At 39.5% G+C, this 18,156-nt stretch overlaps 1 protein-coding gene across 2 annotated transcripts in view; it reads right to left on the bottom strand.

The window, feature by feature from the left end:
* LOC116298210 (E3 ubiquitin-protein ligase rnf213-alpha) overlaps positions 1 to 18,156 on the bottom strand; it is a 44,418-nt gene that overhangs the window by 14,008 nt on the left and 12,254 nt on the right. The window contains exons 20-52 of one of the 2 annotated variants that reach the window (XM_089025048.1): positions 17,213 to 17,631; positions 16,687 to 16,811; positions 16,335 to 16,406; positions 15,905 to 16,005; positions 15,376 to 15,523; positions 14,909 to 15,131; positions 13,894 to 14,155; positions 13,464 to 13,607; positions 13,265 to 13,367; positions 12,647 to 12,993; positions 12,080 to 12,186; positions 11,473 to 11,667; positions 11,117 to 11,239; positions 10,910 to 11,027; positions 8,658 to 8,893; positions 8,437 to 8,519; positions 7,954 to 8,087; positions 7,185 to 7,280; positions 6,603 to 7,115; positions 6,360 to 6,520; positions 5,833 to 6,055; positions 5,399 to 5,754; positions 5,091 to 5,249; positions 4,092 to 4,257; positions 3,691 to 3,770; positions 3,506 to 3,612; positions 3,315 to 3,373; positions 2,936 to 3,043; positions 2,131 to 2,216; positions 1,585 to 1,776; positions 1,286 to 1,421; positions 506 to 697; positions 269 to 405 (exon numbers count right to left, since the gene is read on the bottom strand). In XM_089025048.1, the coding sequence (XP_088881174.1) occupies positions 269 to 405; positions 506 to 697; positions 1,286 to 1,421; positions 1,585 to 1,776; positions 2,131 to 2,216; positions 2,936 to 3,043; positions 3,315 to 3,373; positions 3,506 to 3,612; positions 3,691 to 3,770; positions 4,092 to 4,257; positions 5,091 to 5,249; positions 5,399 to 5,754; positions 5,833 to 6,055; positions 6,360 to 6,520; positions 6,603 to 7,115; positions 7,185 to 7,280; positions 7,954 to 8,087; positions 8,437 to 8,519; positions 8,658 to 8,893; positions 10,910 to 11,027; positions 11,117 to 11,239; positions 11,473 to 11,667; positions 12,080 to 12,186; positions 12,647 to 12,993; positions 13,265 to 13,367; positions 13,464 to 13,607; positions 13,894 to 14,155; positions 14,909 to 15,131; positions 15,376 to 15,523; positions 15,905 to 16,005; positions 16,335 to 16,406; positions 16,687 to 16,811; positions 17,213 to 17,631 (5,711 nt within the window). Of the gene's footprint in view, positions 1 to 268; positions 406 to 505; positions 698 to 1,285; positions 1,422 to 1,584; positions 1,777 to 2,130; positions 2,217 to 2,935; positions 3,044 to 3,314; positions 3,613 to 3,690; positions 3,771 to 4,091; positions 4,258 to 5,090; positions 5,250 to 5,398; positions 5,755 to 5,832; positions 6,056 to 6,359; positions 6,521 to 6,602; positions 7,116 to 7,184; positions 7,281 to 7,953; positions 8,088 to 8,436; positions 8,520 to 8,657; positions 8,894 to 10,909; positions 11,028 to 11,116; positions 11,240 to 11,472; positions 11,668 to 12,079; positions 12,187 to 12,646; positions 12,994 to 13,264; positions 13,368 to 13,463; positions 13,608 to 13,893; positions 14,156 to 14,908; positions 15,132 to 15,375; positions 15,524 to 15,904; positions 16,006 to 16,334; positions 16,407 to 16,686; positions 16,812 to 17,212; positions 17,632 to 18,156 lie in introns of both variants that reach the window. The other variant, XM_089025047.1, reaches the window with a different exon arrangement.

The raw sequence follows: 18,156 nt of genomic DNA, 5'->3' as shown, positions 1-18,156 counted from the left end.
GAGTTAGCCATGCCCTGTCATTGTTCTGCCCAGGGGTTATTTCAGGGTTCCATCTGTGAGTTAGCCATGCCCTGTCATTGTTCTGCCCAGGGGTTATTTTAGGGTTCCATCTGTGAGTTAGCCATGCCCTGACTTAGATCAGCCCAGAGGTTGTTTCAGGGTTCCATCTGTGAGTTAGCCATACCCTGTCATTGTTCTGCCCAGGGATTGTTACAAGGTATCAATAAAATAAAAACTTTAAAATGAATGAACTTTTTAAAATACCAACCCTACACTATCACAGAACTGTTGTTCTGTTTGGAACTGTTGCAGTGTGATGCAGGATATGGCCTGATGGTACAGATTAAGTGATTGTCCTATCTCTTTCAGGTTCTGTTCGGACAGAAGCTTGGAGTGGGTCGATACCTGATGATAATAAAATTGTTATAGACCTCAATAATCCATGTATACAGAGATGCAGTCTAACTAATAAAAATGCATTGATCAATTCACGTGACCACTATACCTGGATCAAGAGACCATCTTGGTGATGTCTCTTGTCTACACTGGACACAAACGATGCTAAGCTGGAATGTTGTTGCTGCTTATAAATATCCCACAGCTCATCTGCTTCATGTTGTAGTTTACTGTAATGTAACCTGACAATGGCATCTGGTGGACAGCACTGCACAAGCCGTCTCTTGCACTGCATCAGCACCTGCAAAGCAGCTGACGTTAATCCAAAATTGTAACATAATAAGACGCGCACCCTTGATTTTACTATGCGGATGTCCCAACAGGGAATACTCCGATAAACTAGTATCAATAACCAATCATATTGCGACATTTAGTTCAGTATTTTCAACCAGCCAATCAGATAGCGCATCGATATAATAAGAGCGTGAGAAGGTGATAATCTGATTGGCTAACACGGTTATCAGTTCAATCTATGTCTAGTTTACTGTTTTCTGATTAGTCAGTGAGGCGCTTTCTATTCTACACGAAACCAACAAGCTAAAATCCAATAGTCCCCTTCACAGTTCCCGGCGCCATCTTGAAAGGTAGCCGTGCCTTTGCATCGAACCGAGAAGTACGGTGATATTGCGTTAAAAACATCTTTTAAAGCCTTGGATAATTATCTACATGTCTCTATCATTGCAAGCTCACCGTTCGTCCTGCATTGTTGCAAAGGCATGGCTACCTTTCAAGATGGCGCCGGGAACTGTGTAAGGGACTATTGCATTTGTGGGTTAGCCGTGCCCTGACTTAGATCAGACCAGCCTTGCTTAGTGAACGATACAATTACCTCCTCTTCCCATTGATCTTTCAGGTCGTCAACAACTGTTGTTCCATCTTGTCCAAGTTGACTGCAAACTTGCAAGACTACTGAAGGAATGGTGTCGTCATGGTAACCTACAAACGCGTCATCTTCTGTGAATTTCCTGACAAAAAATAAACAATTATTAGGTCTAGCTTTTCTTTTACATTACGCCATCGCCGCCATGTTGGTATTTTATAAAAGATTTCTATATGGCCGCCACGTCTTTGTTTCTAGACTCTCTCGGATTGATACTACATCAAGTTGCAGGCAGATCTCTGACTTACTTTTTATTTCCTATGTAGCCTGGTATATCGATGCTCGAGAAAAGTTGAACCCAACTTTTAAGCGTTGCGACCAATTTTTCTTGTGGTTTTGTGAGGCTTGTAGACAAAACAAGGAAATGTTTCTCCAGTCTGTTTATCAATGGGATTGGGAACTTTTTGTACACTGTGTCCTTCTCGGCTATTACAATCAGCCTGTGAATAACCATCAAAAAATATATTACAAATTATTAGAGTAGATTCTAGCCTCCTTCACTGGAGACTATGAAACAGAAATTAGAAAAGAAATTGGGCTTCCTGTGGAATGAGGAAGAGTTCCCTTGAGATAATACTGAGTAGATTCCATGACGACTGTCAAGCTGCACGGATTACGGCACGGTCATGGTGCAGACTGACGAGACTGCACCAATCAAAGCGCGCAAGATCACTAATTATCCAATCAGAATACGCGCGCGCGGCACTGCCCTGGTCATAGTCATTCCCAGTCAGTAAAGTATTCTCCACGCGCTAGACAAGCAAGTACAATCTTTATCGTCATTGTAGTTTTACCTGAAGTCTTTATGTACTCTGCACTTGACACGGTGTGATCCTAATCCAAGGTCAACATAACGGTTGCCTGCGAATTCTACGTAATACTGAAAAACAAAATTTCATCACGTGCTACCAACATTTAGATTAAAGTGAATGGTGAAAATAAAATCGGAAAAACTAAATAATAATATTTTTTTTAATTCGAGGTCAAGATAATGACCTCCGTAATGCGAAAGGGTAAAAAAATCGATAAAAAATGCACTAGAGAAATTTTTCGCGCGCGCCTTTGTTTTCCTATAAAATTCCCCTATGGTATCTAATGTTATTTTCACCGTTCACTTTAATCTAAATTGGGCTCCCTGTGACTCAACCGCATATCGAATGTGCATGTATAATAGCTGTAGCTAATGCGACGCCACCCAACTCTGAGGGAATGGGTTCTATTAGCCATTCCAAGGTTGAATAAAAGACTGGGTCGAGTTGGCATAACAGTGCATTGTGGGGCTGTTTTACGGGACATATTTCCAAGATGGCGTCTATTTAGTTCCCTAAAACACTCCCACAATGCACTTGAACGCCAACTCGACCCAGTCTTTTGCTCAACCTCGAAATGGCTAATACTCATATCCCCTGTCATGTGTCAATTTCTTGTTGCGCAATTTCTCAGGCTTTCCTCCGTCCACAAAAAAAAATTTAAATTCAATCTAAACCAAATTTTGTTATTATCCAAAAATAAGTTACTCGATACTCCCATCTAAAAGAAATACTGCGAAGAGACCTAAAAAGGACGGATAATATATCGATTTATGATGGATTTACTCACCTGATTCAAAGCATCATACAAGCCCTCGTAAAGACTTTCCATATTCAGCAGAATAACAGTGCGACCAGTCTCCATGCATACTTTAATATCATTGATGTTTCGACAAACCTTTCAACAATATCAGAGATTATTAGTAACACCATTCAAAAATATTAAAGATTATTAGTAATTATTAGTTACACCTTTCAACAATATCAGAGATCATTAGTAACACCATTCAAAAATATTAGAGATTATTAGTAATTATTAGTTACACCTTTCAACAATATCAGAGATTATTCGTAACACCATTCAACAATATTATAGATTATTAATGAGTATAAATAATCTATAATCTATTAAAAATAATATATGATAATTTCTTACAGTTTTTGTTTACCTGGGTATATTCAAGGTCCTTAGGGAAGCTGCTGCCGAAGATCAACACAGGGTCGAGATTGTCTTGTTTATTGTCTTGTTTATCGTCTTGTGTATCGTCTTGTGTATCGTCTTGTGTATCGTCTTGTGTATCGTCTTGTGTATCGTCTTGTGTATCGTCTTGTGTATCGTCTTGTGTATCGTCTTGTTTATCGTCTTGTTTATCGTCTTGTTTATCGTCTTGCATCTGTTTTAGATGATGTTCAACAATACCAAGAGCAGCATGGTTCTCCGTCAGAATCAGCAGGTAACGACTATCTCTATGGAGGGGAAAATAAGAAGACGATTAAGATAACAAGGACATCTAAGCCCTCGTTTATATTGAATTATTTTCTTACTTTTCCGAAGAATCCTTTTCCAGACTGGACTTGATCAGTTTTAGAGGACTGACGTCTCTTGCCTCTTGATCTTGTTCTTCCTGCAAATGAAAGCAGACACATTTCATTACTAACAAAAACGATTATCTGCTCATTTTTTTAAACCATGGCTAAAAAATCGGCCATTTCTATCCATTCATACCCTTTTCATTCCTCCCTCCCTCCCTTGTCAGTACGTATGTCCATATTCGTCTTTTTTTGTTTGTTTGTTTGTTCATTTGTTTGTTTGTTTGTTCATTTGTTTGTTTGTTTGTTCGTTTATTTGTTTACTTGTTTGTTTGTTCATTCATTTGTTTATTCATTTGTTTGTTTGTTTCTTCCACCCTTCCTTTCTTCCTTCACTAGATACATTTTTACATTACCCTTCTAACGTGGTCATCGATACCAAGATGCTCCATAAAGATGTCTACTGGTTTCAGCTCATCGACATCAAGTCCACCAAAGTTACGTCTTACAGCATATTCTACATCCCTCCAATCAGGGACAAGACGTTTCTTCTCAGCGATGACGCGCAACATTTTTATCAGACTAGAAAGAACAAATACTGGTTTAATCAATGCTTGTCTTTTGAACTGCACACCAAATAACGTTCTGTAAGGGTTCAGAGCGACTATCATATTTAAACTCAGCTTTTATTCATACTTCTTGTTACAGCATTAAACGCTGTTCATTCAGGAAGCTTGGAGCTACTAGTCTACGGTGCCCTTCCCGAATGTAATAGACTTCTTTACCTTGGGCGTAAGGTTTTCCCATTCCATACCACGTGTCATTCCCTAGACTATGATTCTTCTTTCTAGCTTGTATCTATCTATATTCACGTTTCTTTTTGTGAGCAACCGTTAAACAAAGAAATGATACTCTAGGAAATAACATGTGGTCTAAAAAGGGAAAACGTGGGAAAACCGCCAACCGGTTGGCTCAGTTGGTTGAGCATCGGACCTTCGTGCGGGAGGTCGTGGTTCGAGTCCCGGCCGGACCAACACTCAGGGTCTTAAATAACTGAGGATAAAGTGCTGCCTTTGTAATTACATCTGCAAATGGTTAGACTTTCAAGTGTGGCTCGGATGATCACTTTAAATGGCGGTCCTGTCTCTCCACACTCATCATTACTAACCAACATCGGAGGGACGTAAAAGAACCACTGAGGACGTAAAGAAACCCTGGCAGTGACCACCCTCAGTGCCTACACTTCATACTAACCATCTCTCATGCTTGTAAATTGCACAAAAAGCAATCTGTCATTCACTTCTCAATTTAAAGCGCCTTTGATTATATTCATATAGAAAAGGCGCTATATAAATTCATAAATCATCAATCATAAACGTGACCAAGGTAAAGACGTCTATGATCACAGTTCTTACCTGTAAAAATCCCTCAGTCCGAAGAATTCATCCTTATTTGCTTCTGTCAGTACTTGTATTTCTTTCTGCTGTTGGTATAGCTCTGAATAAGCCGCAGCTAGTTCTGGGATGATGGGTTTCATCAGTCCTTGTATCTCTTTATCGCTTGCGCAAATCCCCCTGTTGAAAACAACCAATCATCAACTTTAGTACGATACGCTTTGTCGGATTGGCTAGAGGGAGGGTTAACAAGTATGTGATATATACCCAGCGCGGTAAGCCAGGCATCATACTATAATGATAGATAGATATTTATCTATTGCACTTACATTGCACTATCTTCCAGTTCTCTTTCACCCGGAACATCACGTGACAACATGATCCCTCGGTTCATCTTGGCGGGGTCTAGTGCCCAGTTAGATAGCCCAATAAAGGCAACTCGAGTTGGCTTTTCATCTGTCTCGATGATGTCATCAGATGATGTCACTCCATCTTCCAGTAACGGGTGTAGCGTCTTCAGTGGCATCAAAGGTGAATCTTCAGCCAAGCCAACCTCGTCTAGTACTACCACTGATACGAACTTCTCTGGGTTTTTATCTTTCTGAAAGTTTGCACACTGCCTGAATGTCTCCTGTATCCCCTCAGGGGTGGAGAGAGGACTGCACTGATGCGATGACATCTGAACCTAAATAATGATAATCAAACGATACCATTACATGTGTCAAACTTTAAAATGACTTCAAAATGACTAAATTAAAGTTACCTCTTTAAATGACTTGAATAGCTTAGACTTGGACGCATCTCCTTGCATATTATCAGCCACAACTGTCTTAGCGAGAGATTTGGAGCTGCCTGGTTTACCGATGACAAACAGAGGGATACGAAGCTCGATACAAATCACCATCATGAACACGTTCTCGCTGAGGGCTGTGTTACGAGCGATGTTTGGACCTGGATCAAGTTCTTCTAGCACTGCTTTCTGGCAACTAAAATATGATAAACCGTGTTAAACACTTTGTACAAAAACATATGGTCAATGTGGATAAACCCACAAGAAGCATTCACACGGTAATCGTATGAGTGGAAAAGGTACGACTTGCCAGTAACACTGAAATTGTCCTCCTATTGTTTTCCAGTAATTTGATCCAATCACAACGCGCCGTCACGGTTACGGTGAGATGCGGTACGTATAAAGTACGATTACGAGTTTGCTGTATTGTTTTGCTACTAACGGAAACGGCTCTGAAAATTCTACTTTTCATAGGGACAGACGAAACCAATAACGAGTACCTAGTAATTTCTTGTAGTATTCTGTCTGCACCACCATACAAGAGACAAGGACGTTTGAAGGTCTTTGCTATGTCTTGACGGTATTGCGATCTGTCTTGTAGCTTTGCGTGATAGCAAACACCAATGGCTAGAATAAGAGACCACGTGACTGGATCTAGATCCTAAAGATAGTAACAATAATCAGTAAAAATATATAAATATATTAATAATATGAAATAATAAATGCAGCACTTGCTTAACTACCTTCGTGGGGTCATCTAAGTCTTCTTCTTCCTCCTCGATGAAATAAGGTATGTCTGGTATGTCTTCAGAGACGAATGCCCTCACTGGGATGTACTCATTTCCAACATCAGGAAAATGGGGAGAAAATCTGAAACCAGATCCCGATGAAATGGGTTCTAAATCAGCAGGCTCTTGTGGCTGATGGAATATACTTCTCTTTAAGCCAGGAAACATAAATCCTGGTCGTGATTTTTCGTATTCTCTGGTGGCTGTTTCTTCCCTATCTTCATTTTTCATTTCTTTCACGTGCCCATCGCTATCGCTATCACTCTCATACTCATGATCATCGTCATTATCATCGTCAGGGTTGTCCTCATCGTCAGGGTTGTCCTCACTATCATTATCAGTTCCTCCAGTCGCGTCCTTGTCCTCTTGTTTGGCAAATTTTTGAAAAACTTCTCGATGTTCGTAGAACCACACCATGACATTCATCGTACGCTCCACATCACGAAGACTAACAAAGCTGCACTCGTCCTGGTAATAAAATATCCATTATTAATAAATAAATACTAATAATACTTATCCATTGTGGATGATACTTACGGATTGTTCTCTCATGTATTGTTGGGATGCAGCTAGTACTGCTGTAATGGCGTCCACTAGGGATTCATCGCCAGGGATACGTTCTTCTGTTATCACCTATAGGTAAACGAAAAACAAATAAAACCATTTCTTTGCCAGAGAAGTTTGCGTATGAAATGAAAAAACCCACGGTACGGACCGTGGCACCTCCGATCATTCTGATTGGACGACCACTGATCATGCGCACTGTAATTCATTGGGCGTCATTTGTTTTGTACCGTTGCCGTGCTTAAGCATTCTGTTTGAATGACCAGTAACCATGCGCATTGTAAATCATTGGGCGTCATTTGTTTTGTACCGTTGCCGTGCCTGAGCATTCTGTTTGAATGACCAGTGATCATGCGCACTGTCATTTAATAGACGTCAGTCATTCTGTGCCGTTGCCGTGCCCAAGTATTCTGATTGGACGAACAGTATTATACGCATTGTCATTCAATGGACATCGTTTATTCCACACCGTTGCCGTGCCCGAGTATTCTGATTGGACGAACAGTATTATACGCATTGTCATTCAATGGACGTCGTTTATTCCGCACCGTTGCCGTGCCCGAGTATTCTGATTGGACGAACAGTATTATACGCATTGTCATTCAATGGACGTCGTTTATTCCGCACCGTTTCCGTGCCCGAGTATTCTCATGGGAAGACCAATAACATCATATAGACGTCATTTATTCAGTGCTGTGACTTCGCCATTGTGAAAAAATTCTAAATTCTAAAGAATATTTACATGTCGCAAGACGATCTGTCTGGTATAAAGTCGCTCCACTTCAGGTTTGAGTTGACCAAAGTCCCAGATCAAAGATCTCATGCTGTCGGGTAAAGCATGAACACGGTAAACCAGGTGACGTAGAGGAACACAACCTGAAACAAGTGTATAGTCGGTTAATGTACACAATCCCATGGCACAGAGTGTACGCGCTTGCAAATTAATCTCTATCGAAGCGCGGTTATTTGGCGTCGAATAGACCCCTCTTGCATGCGACGTCAAAGCAGCTCAATTTGGAGGAAACAAAAGAATTTCAATCTCCTGAAAATCGGAAACCTATTGTTATGTCATCCGAAGTGAGTTGCATTCCGACGTGCTGCAAGAGGTCTATTCAAAGAGTGGAAACTTAAATTCAAGTGTAAACAGGGATCCCACGCTTTGCTTATTCCTCACTTGTAAATCTGGACGTTAGTCGTCATGTAGATAGCATGATAATATACCTACCGATTCGTTCTGTTGTGTTTCCTGTCTTGACACTGTAACCAAGTCCAGCAGATTCCAGCTTCTTAATCATTGTATCTGTGTGTCTGTGGAAACCAATAAAAACGCTTTTAGTGATCAAGAAGGTGCTAACTGGGTGCAAACTGGGCTACTTTGCAAGCTAAAATAGGACCGAAAGACCGTGTCAATACATTTTGTTATATGACGCGCGTACGTGGACTTACTTTCTGTAAGGATTACAGGCAGCAATGAAGCGTAAACCATCATCTTGTGAATCAAGAGGACGTCCATTCAATCGTCTATCCACCATTATCTCCTTCACAAGATCAAGTGCTTCTGTGGTGTTCACTTCGTCAAAAAACAAGATTGTTTCCACGTTGTTTTTGGAATTTTCCTTTGCCATTTGTCGGGCTTGTTGTACTTTCTTTTCGATGTCTTGGAAAGTAGTGCCACCGTGTACCTACATGAAGTATAGGCGTGGTTGATCATGATGGATTTGAAGGCAAAACAACGTCAGACAGAATAACAAACAGACATTAGACAGACAGACAGACTGACTAACAGACATTAGATAATCAGACAGACAGACAGACATAAAGACACACTGACTGATTGACAGACATTGGATAATCAGACAAACAGACATTAGACAGACAGACTGACTGACTAACAGACATTGGATAATCAGACAGACAGACAGACATAAAGACACACTGACTGATTGACAGACATTGGATAATCAGACAGAATGAATGAATGAATGAATGAGCTTTATTTAATCACGAAATTTCATCAGTTTTGATAACTGGTTTACATAAAAGTCGTGTATTAAAATCTAGCTATGTACATCATTATAAATAAAAAGATAGTATATAAAATAATAATATATTAAGATTTACATTATTGTAGTGTAGCTATGTAGTTGAATCAAAAGTGAGGTAAAAAGATCACTCAGAACCACAAGCAAGAACTGAAAAGTTTTTAATCTTGTTCCTAAATGTTGGGAAAGACTTTAAATTCTTAATATCTGTCGAAAGGGAGTTCCACAGTTTTGGTCCTTGGTAGAGGAATGATCTCTTTAGATAATCTGTTCTTGGTAATGGTAAGTTGAAATTTACCTCATTCTCTCTTAAATTATAGGACTTAGTACTGTTTACTGTGGAGAATTTATCATTTAGATAATTAGGAGCAGTTTTAGTTTTGATTTTGTACATAATCGCAACCTTATGCTTAGCTCTCCTTTCAGCTAAGTTATCCTACTGTAGCTGCTTTCGAATATCTGCTGATCTAATTTCGTATCCAGAGCTCGTGATAACTCTTCCAGCTCTGTTTTGCAATCTTTGAAGCTTAGTGGTTAAACCCTTTGTCAAATTGTCCCATACCACATCGCAATAATCAAAATGTGGCTGAATTAAGGAACGATAAATCAACAAAAGGGTTTCTTTTTCAACATAAGGTTTGATGTTTCTTAAGCCTGCTATTGCTGAGGAAACTTTCTTGGAAATATGATCAACATGAGCTGACCAAGAAAGCCTCTCATCTATATAGACACCTAGCGATTTAGCTGTTGCAACCCTTTTAATACAAGTTCCTGCTATCTTCAATTCTGGATCATGAAGTAAGCTTGCAGGCTTATAATCTGATGCGATAAGCATAAACTCTGTTTTTGTTTCATTAAGACTTAATTTATTGGCTAAAAGCCAATCATATAACTTTTCAAGATCCAGAAGAGACATGTTTTGAATTTGTAAAGTATTAGTCCCAGCCATAGTAATTGTAGTATCATCTGCAAACATCCTTGGGGTTAAAAACTCTAAACAGTTTGGTAGATCATTGATGTATATAAGAAACAGTAACGGGCCCAAATTAGAGCCTTGGGGAACTCCGCATTGTAATTCACCTCGATCAGAGATGACGTTATCGATGTAGCAGTATTGAGTTCTATGGCTGAGATATGATTTGAATAATTCTAGTTCTACAGACAGACCAACCGACAGAAAGACACTGACTGACTAACAGACATTGGATAATCAGACAGAAAGACACTGACTGACTAACAGACATTGGATAATCAGACAGACAGACCGACAGAAAGACACTGACTGATTGACAGACATTGGATAATCAGACAGACAGACCGACCGACAGAAAGACACTGACTGACTAACAGACATTGGATAATCAGACAGACAGACCGACCGACAGAAAGACACTGACTGACTAACAGACATTGGATAATCAGAAAGAGAGACTGACAGACAGAAAGACACTGACTGGCTAACAGACATTGGATAATCAGAAAGACAGACCGACCGACAGAAAGACACTGACTGACTAACAGACATTGGATAATCAGACAGACAGACAGATCAATAAAAAAAATGGACAGTGACTGACGAACTGAGACAGACAGACAGACACACAATTAATTTTTAAGGTATAATAGACCAAAAATAGATGATGTAGTTGTAACTACCTTCACAAGAAGCATGTTTTTACGCTCATCGAATCCTTTCTGCAGTCCACACAAGTATCTTATGAGTTTTGTCTTTCCACATCCAGTCTCTCCCATCACCACCACAGGGATACCACACCTAGAAAGAAAAAAGAAAAAACCCTTGTCAAATGTGTCCAGTCTCCATCAGGGATACCACAAATACTTCATATTCATTTGGTTTTTAACCTGAAGCGCATGTGTATTGCAAGCATTTTCTTTGCATTGTCTTCTGTCAGTTCGTAGCTATCATCAGGATCACGCGGCCATTCAACACCCAACACCGCACAAATCTTTTGGATTTTGTCTCCTCTGTGATAAAAAGCAGAAACAGTCATTTGGTTAACTGTGAAGAGTAATAATAGTAATGATAATAATAATAATGATCATCACCACCATTACCACCATCATTACTAACACCACCATCGTCATCGTCATCATCATCATCATCATCTACACCATTACCACCATCCTCCTCCTCCTCATCAACACCACCATTACCACCATCATCATCAACGTCACCATCACCATCACTTATAACATACTTATTCAGTTGTTCAAAGTCTTCATCGAAGTTGACCCGCTGTACGTTAAGTCCAGTTCTGAGATGCCTTGTCATCAGTTGTTGCTCGATCATCTCTCCCGTCGAAGGGTTGATTAAGTTACCATCCGGATCAAGACGAAACCCAAGGAAGGTGAATGTTTGATGGTCGGGATTGAAGAACATGTAGGGATGAGGACTGCAAAGAAAGACACACACATTATCACGTGGTAGTCAGTATATCCCAGACCCTTCATCAAGTTTCTCAGACGAAAGCATTTGCGTTGTTATATTGGAACATCGTTAAAAAGCAGTTGAGCTTAGAGTTTTTTGTTTGAGTTTTGTGTCGACCCAGCTACCTTGGTGGTAGGACAGCTGGATTGGGGATATAAAATATCAAATGAGCGACTACGGGAAATAACAAAATCCAAAAAATTGCAAATTGCACCCTGTATCGGTAGCTCATTATTCAAAGTCGCCACTGACATATAGAACAGACGTGCAGAACATTGTTAATCAGCAATTTCCTAGCATGAACTTCTGTACATGACAAAAAAAAACAAGTATAAAAAGACTGATATTGAGTTTTGTATGAATGATGTTACCCATACCTGCTTTCCCATCTCCGACGAAGTTGAAACTGAGCAATGTCTGGCGGTTCATCGTTTGGAGCGTCATCATCAACAACAATGTCACTTAGCGAGCGAGTCGAGAAATCCTGATAAAGTTCAAAATATTTATATACCTCTCTTTCTACTTGCATGGAGTGCATGCAAGAAACTTCTTAATAAGGCGCGCGCAATGTAAATTCCTAATTGGGCTATTTTTAGTAACCGGATGAAGTTTAAATTTTGCCTTACCCTACTCTCGTGCGTCTGGTGGTGGTGTTACGCAAGACGATTACATACAAAATTGTTCTAGTATAACATGGCGCGCAGTTACAATTTTTAACGATATTTTGTTGTGGCAACATGTTGCAGGTTTTTGAACCACCTTTAAAACTCGCGGCTCACAACATTGTTGCCATCAATTTTTATTACCGCGCACGCTATGTTACAATATTGCGCTAAAAATCGTCTCGTGTAACATTAACTTAAAGGGAAAACGTACCAGCTACTAAATTCTATTTTTTCTAATGCTACCCTTAAAAAACATGGACAATATTCTTAGCACAATACCTGAGCCATGAAAGTCATGAATCGAACCACAAACATGCGAAATCCTTCCAAGGTATCCGCTACGTTTTCCATCTGACAGAATACGCTTTGTTCAAAGTCTGTTAACTGATAATTAAGAAAATCCACAAAGTGTCGTAGCTCTGCCCAGGACGGATCGGTTACGCCACAGTATCTCATGAGAAGAGATAGACAATTTGCACCACCTTCAGCAAGTTCTTCTGGTTCAAACTGAAACTCGTGAAGGATCTCGGGAGCAGTGTCATAAAGTCGTAGGTATTGATATACACGTTGTATTGGCTCGCTCTGAAACTGGCCTTCATTAAACGATGTCATGGAACTGTCTGAAGCTGGCAGAAAATTAAGCAAACGCGTATGTGAGTTGAGTTTGTTTGATGTGTTGTTCTCTCCCTTGCCACAAGGTTTTTTCTCCGGATTCTCTGGTTTTCCTCCCTCCATAAAATTTAACATTTGAGTTGAGCGTTGTGTGTTGTAAATATAGAATGTAGTGGTAGTGGAAGTGAAGGAACCTAACGAAAGAGACCATTACGAGGAGTGATATTGGACACACAAGGAAGCATTTCTTTTGGATTATGATTTGCTAATAACAATCTCAATTACCTGTATCTTTTTTCATTTCATCTAAAGCTTTCATAGGCGTCACGCATGTCACGCGAGGTAGCTCATGATAAAAATCGTACAACCGTGCGTACTTGTCTGTAGCCTGTGAACCAATTAATACAAAGAAAGAGTAGGTTAGATCATGACGAACCATATAGATCAGTCATGATATATAATACAACAGACCATGCTCACTCACCCTTGTGTCCTGGGTATCATGCGATGACGTCACTTCTACGATGTACAGGTCACGTGGGTTTCGTTTCCATACACGACCCTTGTTGTCTTGAATCGAGCCAAGGAGCAACAAATTGAAGAGTAAAGTATCAAGTCCGTGTTCCACCTGACCGTGAAACGAAAATAGTTTAGTTTGATGACATTGTAATTGATTTACGCCGATCAGGCACTCAGAGCAAGGGACTGGTAAACAGCCCCCCAAGCAAGAAGCTCATGTAAGACCGCTGATCAGAAAGTGTCTGAGTTACAGAAGCCAAAACCCCGACTTGTGGGGCTGGCTCTGTTGGTTTCGTAAGAAGAACCAACAAACCAACAAGCGTTAAGAAGCCGCGCAATAACTATTGCAAGTTATAGTTACATCATCATCATCATCATTATCATTATCATCATACCGAGGGAGAGACATCAATGTGGAATATCCGGGACATTGGGACATCGGTCTTGAGTGAGTAAGGAAGCAGGACGCCAACTGTATCTGACAAGTTTGCTGTTTTCCCATGTAATGGAACGATGACGTATGGAGTCACGTGTTCTTTCAAGAGTTTCGTCACAGTACTGTTGTTTGTGATGCTATCAAGCCTCTTAGAATAGTCTTCCACTATCAAACTCTTACCAGTTCCCGCGCGGTCCGAAGATATTACTCGAACTGAAAGCCTTGAGATAAAGAGGTTATTTTAATAATTTCTAATAATTAATAAGTGATAGCTAGTTAATAATTATTAAAAATATTATGAATTTAATTGATAATAATAAATGAAATAATTAAAAATCATTATATTATATAATATTACCAATTACTAATAGATATTTAAATATATGATCAATTAATAACTAGAGAAAACAATAACTATAATCATTAATAGCAATGAAAATTAATAGTTATCAATAACAAATAATGTTAAATTACTCATTAATAATTCATAAGCTTATGGTCCAATTGCAGCCACCATACACGTCACGTGCATGAACCTTTATACCCGATAAAGTCCTCTTCATTAGTATTCAAGTGATTTTATATAAAGACACATGTGATCTTTATATAAAGACCACTCGAATACTATGAGGATGACTAATGATCTTTGACTAACGTGCCTGTCTTTGCCTTGGCACGCAATATCCAACGTGTGGGAGCTTCTATTGAATCTGGTTGCGCATGCCCGTGACGTCAAATCTCTATCGAAGTATAAAAATCCATGTTCGTGACGTGTATGGTGGCTCCAGTTGAACCAAAATCTTATAAATTGTTCATGAGTGTTTTAACTGATAAAACACTCCTACTCGTTTTTTAAACACTACATAAAATAATTAATGCCTAACAAATAATGATAATGAATAAGCAAAAAAACTTCCATTATAAACCAAAAATTGATAAAATCTTGGTGCTAATCAATCAAGTCTTAATCTAACCTGTCTCGACTTTCTACATGAGCAGCAGGTATCCAATCAATGCGATGACCCTGATAAACCACTGGTTGAGGTCTTGGAGCAACGAACTGTTCCTGTAAATAGTCTGTCACTTCAGATGGTCTTGGACAGCGAGGAGCTCCAGCGACACGATACTCATCCAGGGCAGACACGATGTGTGACTTGACTTCCTGTTCATTGCTACATATCACAACAACCTTGTAGTCTAATAACAACAAAACTTGTTAATTTAAAGCTCCGTTCGGACCTTGACTGCATCAGCTTGACAAGATAAATATATCATCTACAGAAAAACCCACAGATAATATTTTATCATGCCAAGTTCACACGCTGTCAGGGATTGGCTGAAGGTTCACAGCCAATAAGTGGAGAGATAAATGTATTAATAATAGCTCATTGCTTATAAGTATACTTCTTTCTGAGTTATTGTAACTAATTTGAAGGCGTACCTTCGCTGGCAGGGTATTCACGCTTAGCCAGGTCATAGAAGCTTTGAACGGCTTGTTGGCTGACATTATAGCTTAAGAGATCTGCATTCACCAGACAGTAGAACTTGTCACTCGTGTTGGTTAAAACTCGACGCCATAACAACTTTACCTTGAGATACAAACATGACCAAAATGTTATTTTATCCATACAAAGCAGTGTCAAATAACATGTGTAGCTGTTCGTCAATGAAATAAGTCGACACAAAAAGGTAAATGCATATACAGTCGAACCTCACTCTCAGAGAATTGTCATCAAATGACCGCTAGGGCCAAAGGCCGCATTCACTATGTATGCCAGAGGTTGTTGGAGCAAGGTGATATTTTTCAATACTCTTGAAATTTTGGTCTCCCCCTCTTCATTCTCTGGGTAAAATTTGAGATGCACCTATTTATTTCACATTTATATCCCCCTAAATTTCAGCCCTTCTCCCTGGTGCATATAATGAATATATAATATATAGAGGTTGGTTACTAGACAGAGGTCTTTTACCTCTTCCAAAGTGGTGTCTTGAGTGCAAATCAACACTTCATGGCTTGATGGAAGTCCTTTACTTTCCATGTAAAGTCCAAGCACAGTAGCTAGAATGTCTCCTGAAGAAAACCGCCCAAACTCTCTAATCAGTAATTATCGACAAATATTACTAGTACTTCCCCGCAATAATCCGTAACAATTATATTCTACAAAACGATCGTACAGCTTCGTTCTGAAAACGAGGCCGCGCGCCAAAATCAAAACCATCATTGACAAAAACTCTTGGATGGTAGTCGAAAGCTCTGAAGTGCTTTTAGATTATCGCTGGCTATGAGAAAGAATAACTGTTTACTTGTTAATCAATGCCCCAGCAAAAGAATGTATATTCTATAATATGGTTAGTTTGTCAGTTTTTTTCCATGATCAAAACGACACTTGTTGCACTCACTTTGAGGAACAAGAAGCAGGTTTGGTTTTCCCACCGTCAGGTAGCCGGGAAATGCAAATTTGTTTTGGTCCTCTGGAAGAAAAAGAAGAACGAGAATTGGAATTGGACTTTCCGAGGTTGCGCGGGAAACTGGTAACTAGTAAGAGGCGCGCTGAATCATGGGAATGTTTAGGGTGGGATGCCATTTAAGACCCATGATTCAGTGCGCGTCATACTCGTTAACAGCTTTGCGCACAATCCCGACAAGGTCAAGATTCTTGTCAGTGAAATACTATGCTGAACGTTGTATGAGAAAATAGGTTAATGAAATTGAACTACTGGATTTATCAGTACTTTTCAGTTCCTGATATACCTTGAGTCGAATCTTCAGCCAGACAGTCCAATAAAGTACTCAGTTCCTCAAGGCTTAAGTACAAACCACCTAATGTCTGATCAAGTTCAGCTGCAAAGTTACGACTTCCATCTTCTGTTGTTGGTCTTGGGGAAAAAAGTACAATATATATAGTATAATATATATAGTATAATATATATAGTATAATATATATAGTATAATATATATAGTACAATATGAAAGTGTTTGATGCCGGTAAATAGTCAGTTGATCATGGGTAAATAATGACGTAATAATTAAATTCAACGGCTGACACAGATGAAAGTCACGGCACGGATAACTCACGATTGAATAGGAATAATTTGGTTGGATTTTGCGGGGGGAGGAGACCTAGAGAACCTGAAGAAAAACCCTCGAGTCAAGAAGGAGATGGGAATCGAACTCAAGACCCCAGGGCACTACACCACCCTTGATCCAACCTGCACGAAGATCCAGGTGAGATACTAGGCTTAATGACATAGCAAACTGAATATCAAACTATTTATACCTGTCAATATCACTTTTCTTCTCTTCATCATCTAGTGTTACATCTGGGACACTTTCTTGCGGAAACAAAGAAGCGTATTTAGGGTTTTGGGATCCCTCATCACACAACTCTTGAATTTCATCTTCTTTTCCATTGTTTTGTAAACACCACATCAAGAGATCTGATTCCTCACGAGGACAGTCACACGCCACGATAGCTGCTAATGCGACTTCTTCAGGAAATCCAAGCTCCTTAACATTATTGAAAAACTTCTCGTATCTTTTTCTAAGATCGCTATCTGAATTTTTTTCTTCTTCTTCTGTTTCCGATAAGGGATGGATCTCTTCAGGAAAGTCAACGTCAATGTCAATGGCAATCAATGCTTCTCGTAATGAACGTGCAGTAACACCTGGAAGCACACTATCGAGGAGGGTATATAACTGAAAGGGAAATAGAAAATAGTTCAATAACAAAAGAGAAAACCATTTTATCAAACTCTTTGATAACCTCCTCTGGCTGGTTCATCTTTCTCGTGTTTATGGTGTGTGTGGCTTATATTTTAGCAACGAAATAAAGTCAAAAATGCTTGCTCAGCATCATCACATAAATAAAATAATTGAAAAAAGACGTTAAATGAAAAAGACAATGACAGCAACATCAGCATCATCATCATCACCTTACCATCAACCTCACTTCAATCATAGCAGCAGCAGCATCACCATCACATCATTGCCTTACCATTAACCTCACTCCAATCATAGCGGCAACATCACCACCATCATCATTACCTTACCATCAACCTCACTTCAATCTTAGCAGCAGCAGCAGCTTCACCATCACATCATTACCTTACCATTAACCTCACTCCAATCATAGCAGCAACATCACCACCATCATCATCACAGGCAACAGCAACAGCGTTATCATCATCATAAGCAGCATTTTCAACATCATGTCACTATTAC

This window comes from Actinia tenebrosa, unplaced genomic scaffold (assembly GCF_029948245.1).
Source record: "Actinia tenebrosa isolate PJP-AT-01 unplaced genomic scaffold, QUT_ActTen_1.0 PGA_scaffold9__36_contigs__length_13948895, whole genome shotgun sequence".
NCBI lineage: Eukaryota > Metazoa > Cnidaria > Anthozoa > Actiniaria > Actiniidae > Actinia > Actinia tenebrosa.
This window is presented reverse-complemented; position numbering and strand designations above follow the sequence as displayed.